General features: G+C 33.9%; 3 protein-coding genes across 4 annotated transcripts; all 3 read left to right on the top strand.

The window, feature by feature from the left end:
* The first annotated feature begins 105 nt into the window (after positions 1-105).
* LOC105324424 (cAMP-regulated D2 protein) lies at positions 106-7,606 on the top strand. 2 transcript variants are annotated; one of them, XM_034462425.2, is made up of 6 exons: positions 106-252; positions 3,379-3,553; positions 4,243-4,366; positions 5,101-5,290; positions 5,977-6,101; positions 6,587-7,606. In XM_034462425.2, exons 2-6 carry the CDS (start codon positions 3,381-3,383, stop codon positions 7,574-7,576), a joined length of 1,602 nt encoding a protein of 533 aa, XP_034318316.2. In that variant the 5' UTR covers positions 106-252; positions 3,379-3,380; the 3' UTR covers positions 7,577-7,606. The 2 variants fall into 2 exon arrangements, with proteins under 2 accessions (XP_034318316.2, XP_011421790.3); XM_011423488.4 differs by lacking the exon at positions 106-252 and having other exon boundaries at positions 2,967-3,553.
* A 1,786-nt stretch (positions 7,607-9,392) lies between these two features.
* LOC105324426 (prostaglandin E2 receptor EP4 subtype) lies at positions 9,393-13,458 on the top strand. The gene is made up of 2 exons (XM_011423489.4): positions 9,393-10,771; positions 12,932-13,458. Exons 1-2 carry the CDS (start codon positions 9,986-9,988, stop codon positions 13,256-13,258), a joined length of 1,113 nt encoding a protein of 370 aa, XP_011421791.3. The 5' UTR covers positions 9,393-9,985; the 3' UTR covers positions 13,259-13,458.
* Positions 13,459-15,333: 1,875 nt separating this feature from the next.
* Positions 15,334-22,176, top strand: LOC117686744 (uncharacterized). Its single transcript, XM_034462426.2, has 3 exons — positions 15,334-15,584; positions 17,310-19,532; positions 19,850-22,176. The coding sequence occupies exons 2-3, from the start codon at positions 17,313-17,315 to the stop codon at positions 21,455-21,457; spliced, it is 3,828 nt and encodes a 1,275-aa protein (XP_034318317.2). The 5' UTR covers positions 15,334-15,584; positions 17,310-17,312; the 3' UTR covers positions 21,458-22,176.
* The last annotated feature ends 955 nt before the right edge of the window (positions 22,177-23,131 follow it).

Here is a 23,131-nt window from a genome sequence, read left to right as displayed (position 1 = left end):
AAAATACAAAAAAGGTTGTATACTTTGAATAATCCGGAATTTAAATGGCTTTGAATACATAATGTACATGTACGAAACTTTAACGTGTATGTGACATTTCCGATGTAAATATATGGGTGTTTTTTTTTTCATTGTTCATGTACGGCAAACCTAGCCCCTTCTTTATTTTCTCAAATTCTTCTCGTGCTGTCTTCTGATTCTCAGAGATGACGACTTTAGATTTCATACATGTACAAGCACTGAACCACTGAGGTAACTATATTGATGCGGATTTTTTCTCGGTTTTTGGTTTTCATATCAGAACCATATGGTGGCATATTTCTGCCCCCTATACATGCAAGATAAATTATGTGAACATGCAAGAAAAATTATGTCAACCCAACTTAATTGACATGCATGCGCAAGAGAATTATGTTTACATGCAATATAATTGTGTCTACATGCAAGATAATAATTTTATTGTGTTGACATGCAAGTTACAAATCTTTTTACATCTTCGCTAGCAAGGGGGGCGATCCACGGTCTTTTTCTCTGAATAGAGAAACACCGTGTATCGTCACCCTTGGCTAGCGAAGATGTGGGATGGAAAACTGCGGTATGGACATTTTTGCCGGTGTTGTGCACCCCTTTCCACTTTTTAAGTCATGCGCGCAGTTTGACATGCAAGTTATCTCGTATGATGTTATAAATAACTTGCGTTTTATCTTGCATGTTGACATAAATATCTTGCATGTTAACATAAATGTAATTAACTCGCACTTGACTTAATTTATAAGTCGCATGTCAACATTATCTCGCAAGTTGACAACAAATTCTCGCATGTTAACATATATATCTTGCATGTTAACAATTAATTTGCATGTGCACATAAATACATGTAACTCGTATGTCAGCATAGATAAGTCGCATCTCGTCATGATTATGTTGCATCTTGCATCTAGATAAACATAATTCAATTAGCCTAGTGCAGATTTTAGCCCCAGGGTCAGCAAGAATTCACACGTGGGTTTAATTTTCTATTCGTCAAAACGCATCGAAAAGTTGTTCACACATCAACTTCGATTTTCTTGTTATATTATAATTATACGGTCATCATGAGGCGAAAAAACCCGTAATCATTTCAATAAACACATTTTCAGTATTAACTTATGACTATGAAAAATAGATATAATAATTTTCTCAAAATGATAAATGATTGGAAAAACTATACCGGCATTGTGTACTTAATTGCTTATTCTGTTCATTATAATATATTACTTCAAAAGCGCAAGAATTTATCATTTTAGATTTATCTTCTAAAATGGTTTAAAATGTTATTAACAGATATGTGTTTCATTGATAAAATTTTAAACAATCGTTTAACAACTTTCATAAAATACGACATACAATTATTCAAATTATTGAGCAGCTCTGGACATTGTCTTTTAACAAAGACTGCAATGTCACAAGTTGGCGATATTTGAGATTTTTGCAAATAAATTATAATTATTATTTGATTGCAGTTTTTATTGCATGTCAGCATAGTAATGTTGCATGTTGATATAACTATCTTGCATATCAACATATTATCTTGCATGTCGACATAATTAATAGAAAAATAACTTGCATGCAAGGGGCAGAGATACATGTATGCCACCATAAGTATCCTCATGGGCGGAACCAAACATGCAAACAATGTTAAACTTTCAATAAACTTAATCTCTACACCGAAACATGTAGGGAAAAAAAACTAAATGCATGGTATAATGTCCATGAAGACTTCTACCAAAATTGTGAAATTCATGGCCTTCGGGTCAGGGGTTCAAACTGTCAGAAGTGAGACCGATATGGCCATGTATAAAAAATGTACATGTATTTAATCTTGGAATTTTTTTTCTTCAAAAGTAGTGTGATCTAAACTGAATGCATGGTTATAATGTTCATGAAGCCCCCTACATCTACCAAAATTGTGAAATTCATGTCCCCTGAGTCGGGGGTTCAGGCCCTAACGAGGGGCCAATGTGGCTATTTTAATATCATCATAACTGTATTAAATTTTTTAAAATCTTTTTTTTTAACTTTCACAGTATAGTTGGAGATAATCTAATTACGCATATTAATTACATGTATGTCCATAACGTATAATACGAAAAATGAATAGGACCACAAAAAATATTTTTATCTCGTAATTACGAGAAAAGATCTCGTTATTACGAGTTAATTATCTCGTTATTACCAGAAAAGATCTCGTTATTACAAGTTAATTATCTCGTTATTACGAGAAAAGATCTTGTCATTACGAGTTAATTACTGGTATCTAGTTATTACGAGAAAAGATCTCTCGATTTCTTTAAATACGAGATATATACATTTTTTTATGTGGCCCTATTCGTCTTTCAAATAATATCCTCTCCTTTAAAAATTGTACCCGTTTCTGTAATTCAAAAAAAAATAATGGCTGTTTGCCAAGTGTTCCAAGATGCAATGCCCTGAATTAAGGAAGGAGGAATCATTCTTTTAGTATTATGAGATGATTATTCGGGCTTTATTACATGTAGATTTGACCGAAATTATCACCTCATAATACTCAAAAAATGATTCCTTATAACATATATATATAATGTTTAGCAGTTGTACGATTAAAATTAGAATATTAAGTATATGCAAACCCCGCTTGCGCCCCAACAATACGTCTTTTGAATTTATTGGACTGTACATTACAAATCGATTCGTAGTGTTACATGTATCACAGACAAAGACACCGAAAAATGTAAATATTTTCAGTACTAGCTTTAAAGTGATTTTTTATGTAGGAAATTAATACAAGTTCATTTATTCTAAACTACATCACTCTTTATTAGGTCCATACATGTATATTATTAGTCCAAATTAAAACATTATTATAGTTAGCTGATAAGATACTCTAGTACAGTAGTGAGCATTATAGATATACGTGCATACATGTACATTTGTTCGCAAGTCGCATTTTAAATAGTATTTTTATAGTTTTTGACGGACAGTATATGTAGATTAAAAAAAATACGAATTCCATTTCCATGTTTAACATTTAACCTATACAGAGAGATAAAAATTCCATACATTTCACAAATCGAGTTCATAATCACTTCCCGTTGATAATTTATGCGAGTGCATTGTTTATATAGCACCACAACATAATTCATAATTTTTATCAGTGGGAGTGTAAATAAGCCGATATTTACATACACCCGGCAAATTTCAACTCGTGACTTGTGTACATAATGTAGTTCGCAAGTACTCTCATATGGACAAATATAGTATTTGTAATTTCAAGCCGTAATCTTCACCTTTCAAAAAAGCATTCATTATTAATATACGTAGTAAGCACTTTTCTTTTAATTTGGTGGCATCGGATTAAAGTTATGAGGAGTCGGACTTGGGTTTCCGCCATTCTGCTCGCCGTGGCGTCCCTCCAGTTTGTCGTCTGCGATGTGGTAGTGACAACAAAACACGGGAAGATCCTGGGAATCTCCAACAACAAGACAAAGGCCTTCCTAGGGGTACCCTATGCAGCGCCGCCTGTCGGAAAATTAAGGTATTGTATCATCTGTTAATTAATGATTGGTTTGCATTAATTTTGCATTTGATTTAGATTTCATATATAACTGTTATATAACTATTATACATTGTATAACTATTATATAACTATTATGCAAAAAGGGAACAGTGAAATTTACAGATGCATTTGCGTATTATATACTGGTATCTTAAATATGTAAGATCAGAAAGTTTATAGAACAAGTTTTATATAGAATTGATTGTAGTGATCGACATTGATGTATATAAAAATAAATACCCACGAATTTGGTATGAGCATTAAAATTTGGTAAACATATGCATATAAGCTTTTTATTTTCTTTCTGAACATTTACCAACAACAATACAATCTCGCTTTTATAATTTATTACCCCCATACATCGAACATCACGAAATGAAATAATTCGACTGTACAGACTTTATAATGTCTTCGATTGAGAGGGTTATGAGATTCTAAATACAAGATAACAATTCTGTAATATACATACATTTGTATGTACTTTGTTCAGGATCTCGGGTACAAAACTTGATTTATTGTGGACACACCTTTGGTTCATTGTATAAATTATGTGTATATCTTTTTAATATCATAGCAGTAGAGTTGTGATTAAATTACTTGAATTTCTTCAATAGAGCTATTAAAACCTTTTGGTGGAATGTACCTTAAATGGTTTAAACCCTTTGCAGATGGAAGAACCCCATCTCTGTAGCCCCGTGGTCGCCGAAGGTCTATGACGCCACTAAAGTAAAGCCCGGATGTCCTCAAAAAGGATGTGAGACCATGAACCCAGTGCTCGTCTGCCCAAAACAGGTGCGCGCTGTCTAATCTGGTTCTAACACCAAACCCAAATAACAGAGGATTCGCTCGATCTGAAAAAAAATCAAACGTTATGTATTTACCGGCATCCACTACCCCTCCTCACCCCTTAAAACTTGATCCCAACATACCATTTTATTACAGAATTGATATAGACTGACTCTAATGTGCCTTACTTTTAAAATTCTACGACATTTCGTTACCAATCTCTTTCTCGTTCGATCGATCACAGATATGCCAAAGCTTTTCAGATCTAGAAGTATAAGGAGTACTGTTCTAAATATCTGTAGTAATGGAACAATGTGCCATGGTATTGAATCTAAAACAATAGATTTGATTTGAACATATTTTATTGTGTGAATTACACAAAAGGATTGGAAACAAGTTCTTACAACTTACATCTTCATCTCTTAATGATAATATATACAATATATACAATTGTCATAGTAATATTACATGTTACTTATAGCTATTGACTTTAAAATAATTAAATTCATAAACGTGCATTTACAAAGTAATTGCGAATATATCGTAGACAACGTTAATATACAGTATAAAACAATACTTTATATGCCTGCAGAGAATATCTTAATATTTTGTTCAATGATATAATTAAAAAACGACGGAAATTCAAAATTATTTTTTTTTCTATATAAATTCTTTAAATGAAAATATCTTTTCATTTCGCATTGATCATACATAACATCAAAGATTATATTTCAAACCAGACTGCAGAGGACTGTCTCTACCTTTATATATGGACGCCACTGAGTGCTAATGCCACGACGTCATTTCCTGTAATGGTGTATATTCATGGCGGGAATTTTGTTCACATGAGCGCCGACTCGGAACTGTTTGATGCGGAAGAACTCGCTTACAAGGGGCAAGTAATCGTTGTCACCTTGGATTACAGATTAGGTAGGCAATGACCACCAATTGCTTACATTACTGATAAGTGATTTTTATCAATTCGGACCATTAACTACATTCCCTGGTACCATTATGACGGTAATTGCATATTAAGTACATGTATATACATGTAAGGCGTCACATTATTTTTAGCGCCTTACATACATGTATATAAACTAAATATCAATCGAGGTGTGAGAATATACTAGTCTTAAAAATGTTTCCCCGGTTTTTGACAACAAACAATATTTTTTTCTTTTTGGTAAAGGGATTTAATCTTTTCAGGCGATTAATAGTGTTTTGGTAAATGTGTGTGTTGAATTGCTGTTGATGGGTCATCATTAAAATAGTTCTAAACTCAAAAAACTTAAAGTATTCACAAGCTGGGCACAATGATTTGTTGATACAATGTATATTTCTGTTTAATTTCCGTGAAATTTGAAAGAAATACAGGTTAATCTCGATAACTCGAACTTCAGGGGACCATGATTAAACTTCGAGAGATCAATGGTTTTAAAAAAATCCGGAAATTTTTGTTCCGTTATTATTATTATTAATTCAGAAATAATATTTCTTACATGTACCTACTGACTCTAAATTCCTTCAAACTAAACCTTTGAGTGGGAAGAAGACACAGAAACAAAAAAAAATATGATTACATTGTATATAAAGATCGTCTTGTGTTTTTGTCCAAGGTGCTCTCGGCTTCCTTCTGACACAGGACAGACGAGCTACTAGTAACTATGGTATCCTGGACCAGAGACAGGCGCTCAAGTGGGTCAGAGAAAACATCAAGGCATTTGGTGGAAATCCCGACATGGTATAAGAATGAGTCAAAACTTAAATTTTTATATTTTTAAATTTTTTTTTTTTGACAATCAAGATTTAAATGTATTTCAACTTGTGAGGACAACTTTAATAGCCTAATTGCTGTCGAAAGTATTTTTGTCTCACGATTGTTTGCATGGGAGAATCAGAACCTGCAAAATTAGTAAATAAAGGAAAGACCTTTACCAGTTGTATCAAAAATCTTAAGAAATAACTTTAGAGCAGTTTTTCCGAACCAAATGCATGTAGATCATTCATCACGATGGGTTTTTTTTTTTACATTTCTTAATTTCAGTCTCTTATTATAGTTATTAATCAAAATGCTCCAAAACGAATTCCTGAGACAACTTGCATAATTAGGCTGTTGCCACACCCCTTTCATGTATAATCGATTGCAGGATAGTACTAGGCAAACATTCAATGAAAGGTTTATAAACACAGAGAGTGCTACAGAAAGTGTCCCTAATCTGTTTATAGGTGACGCTGTTTGGTCAGAGCGCGGGGGCACAGTCCACGGTCGTCCACTTAATGACCAAGGAGAGTGGTCAATACTTCCAGCGAGCCATTATTGAGAGCGCCCCTCTGTCCATCCCGTTCAAGACCGAGGAGGAGATGATATTTATCAGCAACATGCTGTTTGATCAACTCAACTGCTCCCCCAAGGATTTGGATTGTTTAAACAAATTCAGCGCCGACGACATTGCCGAGGCGCAGTTAAAAATTCGCCAGTATCCATCGTCCATAAAGCTCTTAGAGTTTTTCGAGCCGTGGGTTCCGTATGTCGACGGCGTTGTGGTTCCATCCCAGCCATTAGATGCCTTCCGAAAAGGCATCGTCATGAATAAACCATTGTTAATGGGAAGTCTGACAGAGGAAACGCGGGTTTTTATTTACGAAGCTTACAATCAGTCACTGTCTGCGTTAGAGTACAGTCTTGCATTAACACTCACGTTCCCAAAGAAACCTTTAGATGTTCTACAGATGTACCCACCTACGGTGGCACCCGACCAACGAGACGGGCTTCAAATTCCTGCCACCGACTTCATCTTCACGTGTAGCACGAGAAATTTCACGCGAAACGTCCTGAAACAAAATGGCGGACGGGTCTGGACCTACGTGTATGACCACGCCTTCTCGTTTCCCGGATGGGGACGGTTTTCTTTCTGCGAAGGCCATGTCTGTCATGGGTCCGAAATTCCGTTCGTGTTTCAATCGGCTAAAATTGGGAATTTCACGATGACGCCAGATGAACTTAAGCTATCAAATTCCTTGATTACTTACTGGTCTAACTTCGCAAAGACAGGGGATCCAAACAGGGGTACTCCGGTAAATCTGCAGTGGCCCGCCTTTAAGTCTGACTCACTGTGGCCCCAAATGTTCTTTGCGACTCCTCAAAATTCTGTGAAGAGCTCTTATCGCAAGGAATTCTGTGACTTTTGGGATTCCCTTGGTTACACTCCCTTATAATTAGAAAATAAATATTTAAAAACGAAATAAGTAGTTTTTTTTAATTAAAACTTTTATGAACTTTTCAACCTCAATATCATGATTTTACTAGAATGTAAAACTTGCTTATTGTTTTTAGAAGGTTATATCCGCTATTCAACAATTAAATTGGAACTATACATGTATTTTGTGTAAATAACTGCGGAAGTAAAGAGGAATGCTGTGGAGAAAAATGCTCAGATAAAGTAGAAATAAACGACGTGTTAAGTAAACTGGACCAAAAACAAGTTGATCAAAATAACATGTATAATTATTATGACATCTAACATACATGGTTATATGAATAAAAAATAATGTTTTATAAATATTTCAACTTTTTAAATGTAACCTATAGATGTACGTAATCTTTGCAACACCGCCCCGCCCCTCCCCCCACTCCCCCCACTCCCGCAAAATGATTGCATGGAACGTTTAAATTTGTCGAAACTTGACAATATCACAAAGAATAATATTGAAGATGATCATTTTTTACACTAGCTGTATTTAACTTATCAAATGATCAGATACAATATGGAATACACGTAAGTGCTTGCCTTGTGCACAACGAATAAAACTGGTTCAATGCACATGTATAATTATATTAATAACTTTTCAATGCGGCATTGGGTGCGCGTGCACTAAAGATGATCAACCATAAATGCCCCCTATGAATGAAGCTTATAGACAAAGGATTCTTATAAAACCTTGAGAGTTAATAGTCATAAGAGAAAATTATCCCCCCCCCCCTCCCATTTAACATGTATTTATGAGGATTCGCTTTAATGAAAAACCGTAAAGTTACAATGAACCTCGAGCTCTGGACTTAAACAAAAATGGACCATACGCAATCCAATTGAATAAAACGTTTATTTTTTCGTAAAAACTACCTTCATAATCAATGTTAGTTTAAATACGATATAAAATAATTTTTAGCCAATCAGAAAGCGCGTTTCAACCAGAATTAAATTATATTAAATATAACGCAAACCACCATTTTTATTTTAAGGCAATATTTACCTCACAGAGGAAGAGTTCTGTATAAAGATATAGGAAACTGCATTTGTTCAAATTTCAAAGCTGAAATATCGGAATGTTTTCTTTAAAACTTAGTGATAGTTTGAGGCAGAAAATTTCAAATTTAAAAGTTCAAGACATATCTGATGGATAGTCTGTTGACCACCCATGCAGCCTTTTGGCCTTAAGTCTGGTACAAATTCTTTTTAACCAGGCGATAGGGAAATGGCAAACACAAGTTTCGCAAGGAGGACCAAAAATTAAGGGTATCGCTCATTCCTTCTGAATTATTTCTTTTTTTTTTTAACAATTCAACATTTTTTTAATAACAGTTAGATGCTAGATAAGAATATATATATATATATATATATATATATATATATATATATATATATATATATATATATATATATATATATATATATATATATATATATATATATATATTTTAAATTGGATTGAATTGAAAATTGTTATACACATTTGTTTGTCACCATTTGTACATGTACAATGTAGTTCAGTGAAAATGGTATCTGGTGCGACAACGGAAGGGGTTTTTGTATACTTTAAACGCATTTGTTAAAAAGTTTATTACATTTAATTTTCCTTTCGAACCTGCATTTTTCCCCAATCAATTTCATAACTATGATAGAATACAGTTTTGCCTATTAAAATCCTTTACCAATTCCGGTTAATTTGAGGGAAAAAAATTCAAGAAGTTTTAACGACCCATAAATTGGAATAAATATTATATTTATTTCTTTTTTCTACTGGAAAAGAATCAGTATAAAACACAACTCAAAAACAATAATCCAGATATTGCATGGTAAATGTAACAGTAGCATAATAGTTTAGCGAATGAGGAGGCAATTAGATGAAACCTGCCGTTCATGCAATATAAGAGTAAGCATTAAACTACCCCCCTTTCACTGCTTATCGATCTATTGTCTCCTACAACTCGTGCAGAGATGAGAGAAACACTTAGAAACAATGGCAAATCTGAGTGATCGCCGCCGAGTTCATAATAAGAGCTATTAGGAGCACCAATAAAAAGCTATTAAGCTGTTTGATGAGTGCCAGTTTCTCTCGGAATTCCTTGTGATGTCAACAGATAAGTATTCATTAATGCCTGTTTGATCCTCGTGAGTGTGAGACACAAAGTCGATGCATTGTGGAATTTGTTGATAAATATATATGCTCTCCGCTAAGACGATGTCTACAAACGATAACTTAAACGGATAACTTTGGACAACTAGATTGAGAATCATTCTTTTTCATATTTCGTATTATGAGGACTCCTTAATACTCAATTTGTCACTTACAGGTTACAGATAAGTAAACCAATTAGCAGTGCTGAAAAGTCTTATTCCGTCACATATGGCGAGTGCGTATTGTTACACGGAGGATTTGACTAATTTGACAAACCGCCTCACGACGGTTCATTCCGTGACACCTTCCGCCGTCATCTTTAGCTTAGGAGTGGGAGGAAATCTTCTCGCCATATTCTTATTGGTGAAACATTCGAACACGCACCAATGGCGGGTGTTTTATCGGCTAGTAGCGGGCCTAGCAGTCACGGACCTCTTTGGGATTCTATCAAGTTCACCCCTTGCCTTCATTGTGTATAGTAATGACTTTCGCTGGGTCGGAGGTCAACCGGCATGTGACTACATGTCCGTGGTGTTGATTTTTGCAAGTGTGTCCACAATGCTTATTGCCACTTCCATGTCGATGGATAGATTTTTCGCCGTGTGTTACCCATTTATGTACAAAACTTTTGAGAAAAAGCGGAGGGTCCACGTGATCCTGGCCTCGCTTTGGATATTTGCCCTACTTTTTGCTTGTCTTCCGCTTGTTCATCTAGGTCATAATGTCCGACATTTTCCTTGCACCTGGTGCTTCTTTGATTATTTTGGGACCAATGTGACTGACGTCATTTACTCCCTTTTGTATGCGTCACTTGGAATTCTTACTATTGTCACGTCTAGTGTTATCAACATTCTTGTTCTCGTGGCAGTTGGGAAACAGGCGAAACGTCATCACAAAGGATTAAGCGTGCGTAGCAGAAAAGGCCGAAAAAGAGCCAAGAGAAATGAAATGTTTATCCTGACCTTTATCATCGCTATTTTACTGACCTTTGCCATTTGCTGGTTGCCACTAATGGTAAATACTGATAAGTAACATCCTTATTCACAAAAAAATATATACTTGTCACTTACTAGTACTTGAAAAACATTTACTTATATTCTGAATATGTACTTTAGATTATAATACCCTTTTTAAAAAGCATTTTTATCTTTATTCAGCATGCATTTAAATATCACTGGATTAATACTAGTACTAGTAGTATGAAATGAAACTAAGACATTGTCAGGGACATTCTGACAATCATTTTTTGGAATAGACTCTTTGGCGACTGATCAAGACATGTATACATTATACTCGAAATCAACATTTTTCGTAAAGATGTTATAATCTATATAATTGATCAATTAAAACCAAAACAGAAGAATATTAATAAAACTTCAAAAATAAGACAATTAATCAAAGATATTTTAAAGGGGGTACTAGTAGTCCTTTGATACTTGGTTTAACAAAGAATGCGAAGTCTAGCAGAAGATCGAGATTAGTATAATAAGAAATTCTCGGTTACTTGGCTATCAGGCACACACACACACACACACACGCACATGTAGCACGTAGCATCTGTCGTACCTTTTTGATAACAAATGAATAATATATTACCGAATGAAAGCTATGTGCCCTTATGAAGTATTAATTGTCTTTTATTATGAACTAATCACGATTTGAGCAGAAATTTTCAAATTTAATTTCCCACTTTAAATGCTCACCATGCTTTTATTCTGCCTCAAGTTAATTATCGTTTCCGTCACACTTTGATGATTTTGAATTAAAATACACAATCATACAAACCTGTGAAAGAAAACAGTTGAAATCTATGAAAGGGAAAATATTCAAGATATCTTTATTGACAAATTATGATAGCCCTTTTTTAATCTAAAAAAAAAAGCAGGCACGAAAACAGATTTCTTACGGAGATTTATAGTGGGAAATGTTGTCATGTATTCTCCATTTGGAAGTCACTCAGAATACCCCGCACAATATTTCAACGCTATCATCCGGGTACTCGCATGTCTGTTGCATAGCAACACTCCCATTAGACTCCTTAATTTTTATCCATGTATTGAAACTCGACAAGCGTTTCAAAGAAGAAATTTTGGAATTTTTTTTAAAAAATACTTTTGAATGAACATCGTTTGAACACTGAGGTACGAGTATTTGTAAAGATCGAGTAATTAAGTACATGTGAATCGAAGAATACATTGGACAGAGTATAGGTAAGGTAATAATCACAGGTGCTTGAGGACAGGATCGACCCCCCCCTTCCCCTTCCAACCCCCCCCCCCAGTATATAGACCCCCGGGATTTTATTTTCTTTTCTTTTTTTTATTAAATTATCTTTTTATGACATATTTCTAATCTTACTTATACATTAAATGCCAAAAATTACCTAAAACAAACATTTTTTAAAAAATCAGACCCTCTCTATATATGATTAAAGTCCCAGGGGTCTATATACTGGGGGGGGGGGGGGTGGAAGGGGAGGGGGGTCGATCCTGCCCTAAAGCACCTGTGGTAATAATATAACGGTCCTGAATTTACATTAATGTCATTCGTAGAGGTGTCAGCGAGATGTAGCTAAAGCCTACAATTCTTCAGAAAAGAATGTAAACAAGGCTTGAGCCATGTTGTTTACATGTTCATTGCTGAAAAAATCAATACCATCATAAAAAAAGGTTAAATGAGACATTTTCAAATTGTTTAGTTGTTCAGCGCCCTAATTTATTTTGAACATTTTCTATTTTAATTACAAAAAGAAGGAATTTTTATCAACTTACCAGTTCTTTTCCTTATGCAGAAATTAAACTAATTGCAATCCCTATGTAGAGAATAAATTTGAGGAAGTTACGAAGACAAATTGAATGAATTATATAAGTACAATCTTTATGATAAACCAGAAATAAAAAACCAAACAAACCTTGACAACATTTAAAAGAATGGTTATTAAGCTAGTTCAATTCTTCATTGCAATTACATAATTATGTAAATCGACTATAGATCTTGACATTTGAATTTTAGCTGATCATTCAAAATATCTGTATAAAGCAGACAAGAAAGAAACATGAAATTTGAAGTAGAAAAAAAATCGGCTCACATCATGATCAATCCCTCTTAAATTGAAAATTGCATACAAGTGCAATAATGATGAATGCAATTTCTTTTCTTTTTTTTTCCATTCAGATACGAATTGTAACAAACATTTCGCTGAAGCAGATTCCAGACTACCCATCTGATCTTCTTGCCATAAGGTTTGCCTCCTGGAACCAAATTCTCGATCCGTGGATCTACATTGTGCTGCGGAAGGAGATGTTGGCTCGGCTGTACAACGTCTATAGACGATTCAATAGACAAGAAGCGTCTGAATACAGCGTATGCAATGTTGACAGGTCAGTGGTTAATGATAATGGTGACATGCGCAACAGACTGAATACAGCTCAAGACGAAACGCATCAGCAAGTGTTGACGCAAAGCTCAAAAGAGACAGGAAACGTTTTGTCACCAAACTGAAATTAAATGAATTAATTGCGATAATGAAATTTTTTCATGAAATAGTTTGGTATTAATATGTACCACTGTGATATCAAGAAGCTGAATAAACTGGTTTGAAGTTCGTAAATAAAGGATTTCAGTCATAAGTATTTGTATATATGAATTTAAAGTACACTGTTTAATGTTGATTGATATAAATTGATTGATATAAAGACTAATTAACAAAACTCATATATCATACAGGCATCTCAAGTTAAAGGTACCGGTTATTATAGATTTGCAGCTTTATCGTTTTACAAATTCAACTTTTAGGAATATAATGCTTTCAGTATGAACATCCCTCTGAGACCTGTTACATGTATCGGAAATCCAACGCGCATGCACCGATTTTCCATTATTCCATGTCCAATGATTTATTGCGATAACAATCTGTTAATAAAACGGACATTAATTATTTATTATGAAGATGAAGAGGCAATCTGCAGTAATGGGTTTTGATGGATATTGCATCTTTCCGCCGGGGCGTACTCATCAGTTTTGACGATCGTACCATGATTATCAAAAGCAAACAATCACTCATAGGAGCGGAGTATGAAATTTAATGATCCCTGTTCATTACAAATGCTGAAAGGCAATGAGGGAAAGCAATGTACATGTCCTGATTTTTCACATTTAATGTTCATTAATCTGTCATTTTCGACCCATTGTATGTAGATTTAGATACGGCATGTAGGGTTTGGTTTCAATTTATCGTTTCAGCAGCAACTACTCTAGCCTATTTGGCTACTTTGTTTTCTACTCACAGCGAAATTATTTTGAAATTAAAGCCTTACCAAGGAGACATTGTAGAAACTGTAGTTGGTATTTCGAAATCAAAAGTAACATACATTTATTTAGCCCCCTTCTCTCTCTCTCTTTCTCTCTCTCTCTCTCTCTCTCTCTCTCTCTCTCTCTCTCTCATTTTCTAAATACAAATGATAACTGAATCAACCAACTTTTATTGAGTCGAACATTTTTTCAACAGAATTATATAAACTAAATTCACTCACTTGGTATAATGCATTCAAATAAATAACTGAAGAAGGCCGAGTGATCATGTGCTTTTCAAAGGTTAAGTATAAGTATGGAGATCTTTAAATTTGTTTAATAAAGATAATGCAAACTATTCAAATTATACAACTAACATGTAAATAAGTTATATAAAGGTAGCAAATAGCTAACAATAGTTAATTGGTTGACCAGAAAGCCTCCTCAAAGGGTGAGGGAAATTGGAAATTACAAAACAATATATAAAACTCATATTAACAACCAATTGCAATAACAGACTTGATTATTGTAAACTATTTCATCTTTTAACAGACAAGTTGATGAGTAGTTGTATCTGTGCTTTAGTAGTTACATATAGGATATCTGAGTTTCAGGTCCTTGAATTGTTTTACCCAAATTGTATTTTTTTTTCATTTCACTTGAAACATTATAAAACTAGAGGGTTAAATTATTTGAATTGTTTTTCTTTTACGTTAAAAAACCCATTGTATGACCACATTCCAAGCCTAGACAACTACAATGTATTAAATATATACAGCTTTGTAAATTTGCTTATGCTCTGTTCCCTATAAGTCACTCGTTATCGAATTACAGCTTTGGTATATTCTCGGAAGATAAAAATATTCTATTATTAAATCTTTTGGTAATTTTTCAGGGCGACATTTAATCAAGCTTAAGATGAGCATATCAAAGCTTTCTTAAAATGATAATCTAAGGTTCTCAACACCGTTGTTTGGAATTCTAAATTCAAAATAGAGATTTCCTGCCTTATTAATTGTATTTGGGATATAACGACAATAATCTCAAACTAATGGCGTTCGATTAATTGGGTAAACGTGTGTATAACTATATGTACGTCAAATCGATCTGCGGATCAGGAACCAGAGGGTAGCGCTCATGCCACAGGCAGCTTGAATTTTATGATGAATGTCTCTTAAAATGGTGACATCCCATTAAATTTAAATGATGTAAAGTAAAGCAATTAAAAATTAAAACGGAACCTAAGTAGATAGGCCGACAAAATAAAAATGTTTCATCGAAATAAGAGCTTCAAGGATTAGTTACATGTGCAAATAGTACCAAGTGGGCAATGACAATGGTCTCTAGAGAACCCGGGTCTTGTGTAAATTGGAAAATTTGACGCTCTCATATTAATGAAATCCGATTCTGATTCTGATGATGATGATGAAAAAGTTGCATTGATCCAAATAAGAATGCGTGAACAGGTTGTTAATTTCAATCTGTTGATCTTGTGGTCTTAACCACACAGAGGATAATTTTGTTCACCGATGAAAACGTAAGTATACAAGTTTATCTCATACGTGTGGTGTATAACCTTTGCTATATCAAACGGGTGATGCTTTATCAAATACTTCCGGTCCGAACTATTTTTGACACAACCCCTCGCTTCAACGCATCAGTGACCTATTTTCGAAGATTTGCTAGTACTTTCAACATAAATATATCAACTACAAAAATTGATATAAAATGGACTTGGTCAAAGATTTAAATTACAAATACAGTTAAACACGGTTATAGCGAACACACTTATAATGAATTGACGCTTACAGCGAAGTGAATTTCATTCGCCAAGTCTCTATTTTATGTTGTAAACTTGACGGATATAACGAATTACGCTTATAACGAAGTTAAATTGGCCGTCCCTGGGACTTCGTTATAAGCGTGTTTTACTGAATGAAGGGAAACACATAACTGCGTAGCATAGGCGTCGGAAGCGGGCGGGCGGGGGGGGGGGTTAGCCCCTCCCCCTCCCACTTTTTTTGCAAAGCTATACAAAACCGTAACAACAAGACCCTTTCTTCTTGTTTGTCAACATTTTTTTGTCAACATTTTAACCCCCTTCCAACTTTCAATTTACTTTGTGAAGTTAATAAAACTGCAAATTACGTTAACTATCAAGGAGTTCATCGATCATCCTGACGACACGATGGAAACAGAGCGCTCTGGTTGAGTTTATAGGCAATACAAGAACTTACCGAAATAATGTTTCATAGGACTTTTAATTCACCATTAGTAAGCATCCTTATTCACTTTTTTTAATTTCGAATCATAAGGCTAGTGTTTGTTTTATAAAACATCAACAACTGTTCCTCGTCCTAACGAGCAATCGTATGTCAAGAAACTTGATTATTCAAGTCTTCTAATCAGTATTTCTATTTAATCAAGTGAATAAGCTCCAAGAAAATTATTTAGAGCTTACAAATTATTTTAAGGTTTATTTCATTGAAACTTTACATTAAAACAGTTAGATTTATCTCAGAAATGACGTACTTAATTGTATTGCACAAGGTCACAACAACCGCATAACACAACGTTGCATCATCGCTTTTAATCTTTGAAAAAAAAATCAATTTGTGTCATATAAGGGACTGTCTCGAAAGCTTCATAATATAAATCAAATTGTATGAGATAAATAGAACATCTATAATTGTGTGATTTTAAATTTGCTTTATCCAACTCGTTGAAATGGTTATATTCGCTTGGCAAGCCTTGTGAATATATACACCATTTCAACTCGTTGTATAAAGCAAATATAAAATCACACAATATAGATATCCTCTATATATCAACCTTAGGCAAGCCGATTTGTGAATTATAAGAAATAAAAGAGGAAAAGCTACATAAAAAGATATTTCATTTTTAAAATTCATTTGTCTATATCTAGTAAAAAAATATTTTTGTATACCATACGAAAGCCTTTACCAGTTATTAGTAATATTTGAGAAATAAATGGGAAAAATTGATAGACAAATATTGTCATTTGTAAAAATTACTTGTATCTGCTATCATTATTGAGGAATGTCAACGATATTTCTGTATACTGTAAATATATTGTTAGTAGTACTTTATTTTCAAATTGTCTTTTTGCATTTTTTGACAATTACATGTAATTCGTTTCAATATATCAGATATATCCATCAGTTACATTAAGGAATGTCTTCATTTCAATTTCTAATTTAACTTGACAAAACAAAATAAAGTTAGTCATTTTTTCTTTCAGGACATGGAGGTAATTAATATTTTGTTCCTTATCTTCGCGTCATGTGCGTTTACGACTGCAAATAATAATGAGACTAAAGCAGCTGAGAATTTTAATTTGACTCGCATCGTCATAGAGGCAATTCTTTATTGTGGACCATCTTTTGTCTGCGACAAATCCTATCTAGCCTACTTTAATATTTCATATGATGCCGAAACGAAATTCAGCGCCGGTGGCCCATGTCATTGTAACGAAGCTTGCGACAAGACCACAAACGAATGTTGCCCCGATGTATATTTCAAATATGGCTACATGAAATGCGAAGACCTCTCTTTAGTCAGAGGAAACAGACAGCCAAAATTTTATTCTGTCATTAGTACATGTCAATGGGATACTAATTTTAATTTGTCCAGAAACTGTTCTCTCCAGCGATCAACAGAAGAGCTTATTCGTACACCGCCCGTGACGAGCGATATCTCTAGAAGAACTTACAAAAATAGGTATTGCGCACTCTGTAATAATGTTACAGACTTTCAAGAATGGACCTTTAAGTTGAATTGTCAGAGAGCTACTGATTTCAATTACATATCAACATACACGGAAATCATCCAACTGGCCAAAGACAGAAATTGCGACATTCACTTTTCTGCGACGTCTTTGTCTATTCAAACGTGTCCCATGTTAAACGAAAAAATGATTGCCTCGTGCAACGTATCAGGAACCTGGCAAGTATACGACGAAATGATAGAATTAGCTTGTCTTAGCGGTTATCACACTTCAGTAAATGGTTATATTGGATTTTCATATCGTTACGGCTTCAAAAACATTTTCTGTGCAATGTGTAACCCCCCAAAATTTGACCTAAAAATGTACAGAAAAACTTGTACGGACACTAACAGTATATACTACGCTGCTTGCAAAAATAACCCAATTGTAGAGGCAAGTTTTCCGTTCAGGAACCACTTTTGTCTGACTTGCAACAATGGTGACCAAAAAAATGTTTTACAAGAAATGCATATCGAAAATATTGAGGAGTCATATGAAACATCAAAGGTGCATCCATTTGTCACAAAGTTAGGTTTCAGTTTTAAAAGAAATTACCTGAAGGAGTATGTAAACCGGAAGACGAGTGAATGGTATAACGTCACTCAGCATTATTCACATCTAGTTTCATTTCCTGTAAACGTTTCTCGTCTTGTGCGTTCAAACTTTGCTCTCTTGGGAGAAGGTTCTTGTAACAAGAACTTGTTACCAAATTACACCATACCTTTACAACGTACATGCTCCTGTGATATTGGTTGCACGATCGACTGCTGTGTCGACTTTGCTTTAATACAGCCATGGACTTGCATTGAAGATCATTATCCTTTCCAAAATGTAGTACCTAGTTCAGATGATACTAGGTACTTGACAATTGGGGGGTGCTTAAGAAAACACGACAATGTCGAGCATTTATGTATTAACCGTAACAAATCTGACTTTTACCAAATGATTCCTATTACATCACACTTTGAACATGGAGAAACGTATGCCAACATATTTTGCTACCTATGTAACCAAAATGAAGTTGATGATAAATCAATCGAGAGCATTACCACTGATACAATGCTGTGGTGGTTGATTACAGAATGCAAAGGATATATAAACCATAAATACTTTTCAATGTTACAAGACTATTTGAATTTTGCTGAATTGCAACACTGTTGCATAAAATTCAAACCCATTTCAAATGCAGTATCCTGCAAGACTAAAAACTCAAGTTTGGATAATAACAGTATAGTCTCCGAATGTAATAGCTTGTCACCGTCTGATGAAGATCTTAAATATGCTTGTGAAAAAGTTGATGAATATCGGTTTCCAAAAATGAAACTCAACGGAACAATTTACAAAAACAAGTTCTGCATTGCTTGCAACTCCATCAAGACACAAATAAGTGATGCTTGTGAAGTGTCAAGCAATTTAACCTCCCTGCTCAATAAAGCTTGCCAAGAGTTTCCAAAAATGGCCGTTTGTTCCAATTACCGAAATATTTTTTGTGAAACATGTGCCGCCGGAACTCTTTCAGATTGTTTATCAATTGATGAGGAGGATGGAGGAGGGACTCATCCAATAGTGACTACCCCTCCTCCAATCAGAGTTTTTTCATTTCGTTCAATGTTTTCTATCTTGGATTATGACAAAGAACCTTCGATCAGTTCTAACACTCTATCCTGTACACCAGATCAAGTCTATGATGGATATTACGTAAGTTTGCTACCAGAAATTGATGAAATCATGTTTAATTTATCAAAATTTTATATCTATTGTTTTCTACATTACATAGACTAATACATCTATATATATTAACAAATAACCCTTATATATCAGAAACATAATGTCGGCATTAGAATGTTGTAAACAAAATTTACTATTGGTATATATAACCTTGAGACACAGAAAGAATTTGTAAATGTATGATCATTTCTTAACTAGAAAATTATTCTGAAATGTACACATACTCATATAAAACTACATGTTTTATTCCAATAGCTTAAACCTTATATATTCATTTTTACTTCTAGGACACCTGTCAGAATATCAGCTGTTTTCCTGGAAAGGTAATGGCTAATGGAAGCTGTCTGTCGATACTTACTAAAACGACAAATCTTCGATATACGATTGCTTTAAAAACCAAGTTCAACAATATTCCAGTTTCGAACTTTTCGGTATATCATCATATGAGAGAGATACGTCAGTTTTTGATAAAAAGAATAACACAAAGAGTAAAACATAATTTTTTTGTTGAAAATGTGTTAGTTGTTGCCTTCGTAAAATGTAATTCGAAAGTGACCAAATCATCTGAGTTCTATGTTTACTTAAATATTTTCTTTCAGTCCTATGTTAATCGCCAAAAGCTCGAAGATTCTTTGATAACATTTACAAACAGTTCATTTGCAATGCCTTTTCATTACTCTAACATCTGGAATGTTCAACTGGTGGAAAACCAGTTTGCGCTATTCCTACCATCCTTATTGTGGAAATCCAACTCAGAAAATAGCTGCTGGCTTTTTCCAGAGGAGTTGAAACATGGTGATCCTGTTTTCCGCAATGTTTTTGTTGATTCTCTTTTAACGTGTCCTCAAATACTTATGAAAGGCAATGCATTTGGAGTCACGTGGGAAAATATCAAAACCAGTTTTTCGTTCGAAGGACTATCTTTGAATTTTCATCAATTCAATAATTTCGACGGTAATGGAAAGAGAGTTTGTGTTCGAGACATTCAACATTACATTGAACATTATCAAAATTTTCAAAATGAAGATATTGGTAAGATACTATTAACAATCCTAACCATCGTTTGCATAGGAATTTCTCTAGTATGTTTAGTGTTAACATTTGCGACTTATATGACCTTCCCGAGCCTAAGGACTATTCCTGGACTAAACAACGTGTTTCTTATAGTCTCGTTATTTACAGCACAAATAATGCTTCTAGTTCGACAGTTCTCCACTCATGAGGACTACAGTACACTGACCATTGTTGTTTCGGCTTTAACTCATTTCTCATGGCTGTCCACCTTCCTTTGGCTCCAAGTTTGTTCTTATCACATGTTTGTAGTGTTTACCTCCAAACTAAGAAAGGAATCCCGAAAAGATAGCCCAGATAAAAATGTTGTCAAGTATGCAGTGTATGCTTATGGTGCGTCTTTAGCTATCGTATTGCTAAATATAGTTATATCTCTCATCACAACTTCTGGAAGAGATACAGGATACGACAAAATGTCTACATTGTTTACATACAAAATTGCTTACATTGTGACTTTTATTGCTCCTTTAGTATATGTTTGTGCGACTAATATGATATTTTATATTGCAACCATATACAAAATAAAATCATGCCCACACGTCAATAACACTTCAGGTAATAGGGTCCACTTTGCAGTGTATATCAAACTGTTTTCGCTTACAGGTCTTACATGGATTTTGCAAATTATTGATGCGTTTCTTGTCGTTTCGGTTCTTTCGTATTTCGTGACTGTTTTGAACGGCTTACAGGGATTGTTTATCTTTATTAGTTATGTGTGTAATATCAGAGTTATGAAAATGTGGAGAAAAATTTGTTCGCCTTCACTATTTAGACCAACTCATTCACAACTTACGTCAGATAAATCTGAAACTACATCACTTTAAAATTCTAGTCTCGAATTAGAGTGTTTATTTATGTTGTCTTTTCGTCTTGTGAAGAATATATTTGGGGGTCATGATTTAAAAGTGGTTTTATGGTCTAGTTTTTTGTTTTAGTTTTAGTAAAATTGTGCAATTCATGTATGTCCAAGAACACAATCATAAATCTTTTGATTTTACATTACGTTGTAAATCAGTTTCAATTTGTATAGCATACTCGTACTTTTATGCATCTATACATTCAGTGAAAAAAAATTGGTTGAAAAGATATTATAAAACTAAAATATTTGAATAAATGGTAATCGATCTTTATTTGATTTTAATTGGAATTTAATTAGCAATTTGTAAAATTTGTATCTGTATTTTATTTTCCTGATATGTCCATATACTGCACTTTGTGCAGTTACACGGTTTAATCATATATAATTGTATTGTCCAGGTAATCATCCTTGCATTTTGCTTCCGTATAGGTAAAAATGTTAAAATCAACTTTGGAAAAGTTCTGCGACCATATTTGAGAAAATAATTAATTGATACTCCGCATTTTATTTTTTATTTATAAGTCCTACTTTTATGTTTTACTCATTGATTTTGAACATCATATGTGGATCATTGCATTTGAATTTGATAAAGATTTTCACAGGGTTGGATGTTTTGCAATGTTTTCGATATCTCTAGTTTATTTTTGGAATTATAATATGTTGTTTTAGATAAATAAAAATGAATGAGAGCAAACATTACTAGTTGGTTGCACGTTTTTTTTAAATTTGTATTGTAATCAAAAATAGGGTTTATATACGCTACTTAAAGCCACGAACTTTGCATAGGATATGAAATTAGAAAATACATTTATTGTTTGTCTTACACAATACTTAAATGACTCAGAATTCAGAGGGAATGGGCGAGACCCTTAATTGTTGGTCCTCCTTTCGAAACATGTGTTTGCCATTTCCCTATAGCCTGGTTAAGAAGCACGTGTACCAGACTTAAGGCCAAAAGGCTGCATGGGTGGTCAACAGACTAACCATCAGATCTCTCTTGAACTTTTAAACTTGATATTTTCTTCCTCAAACTATCACTAAGTTAAGAAAACATTCCGATATTTTGGCTTTGAAATTTGAACAAATAGAGTTTCCTATATTTTCTATACAGAGTTCTTCGTCTGTGAGGTAAATATAGCCTTAAAATCAAAACAGGGTTTTGTGTTATATTTTAATATAATTTAATTCTGGTTGTAACGCGCTTTCTGATTGGCTAAAATTTATTTTATATCGTATAAAGAATGTTGCCTACGTCAAGGGAAGCCTAACGTCAAAAACGTATCATTATCCCTGACGTTACGTTTGAATTTCGTACAATTTTACGACAATTTAAAGGTCAAATGACCGTTTTTATCTACCATGAAGAGTAAAAAAAATTAAATTTTAATCAATGAATTCAATATTTATTAGTTTTATACGATATAAAATGGTTTGAAACAGTTTACGCTTTTTTATAAACCGAAACCGCTTCGCGGTTTATAAAGCGTAAACTGCCCCAAATCATTATGTCAAAATTAAAGCCTTACCAAGGACACATTGTAGAAACTGTAGTTAGTATTTCGATATCAAAAGTAACATACATTTATTTAGAGCTCTCTCTCTCTCTCTCTCTCTCTCTCTCTCTCTCTCTCTCTCTCTC

Source organism: Magallana gigas, chromosome 4 (genome assembly GCF_963853765.1).
Source record: "Magallana gigas chromosome 4, xbMagGiga1.1, whole genome shotgun sequence".
Lineage (NCBI taxonomy): Eukaryota > Metazoa > Mollusca > Bivalvia > Ostreida > Ostreidae > Magallana > Magallana gigas.
Note: the sequence above shows the minus strand (reverse complement) of the source record. Positions and strands in the feature narration are given on the sequence as shown.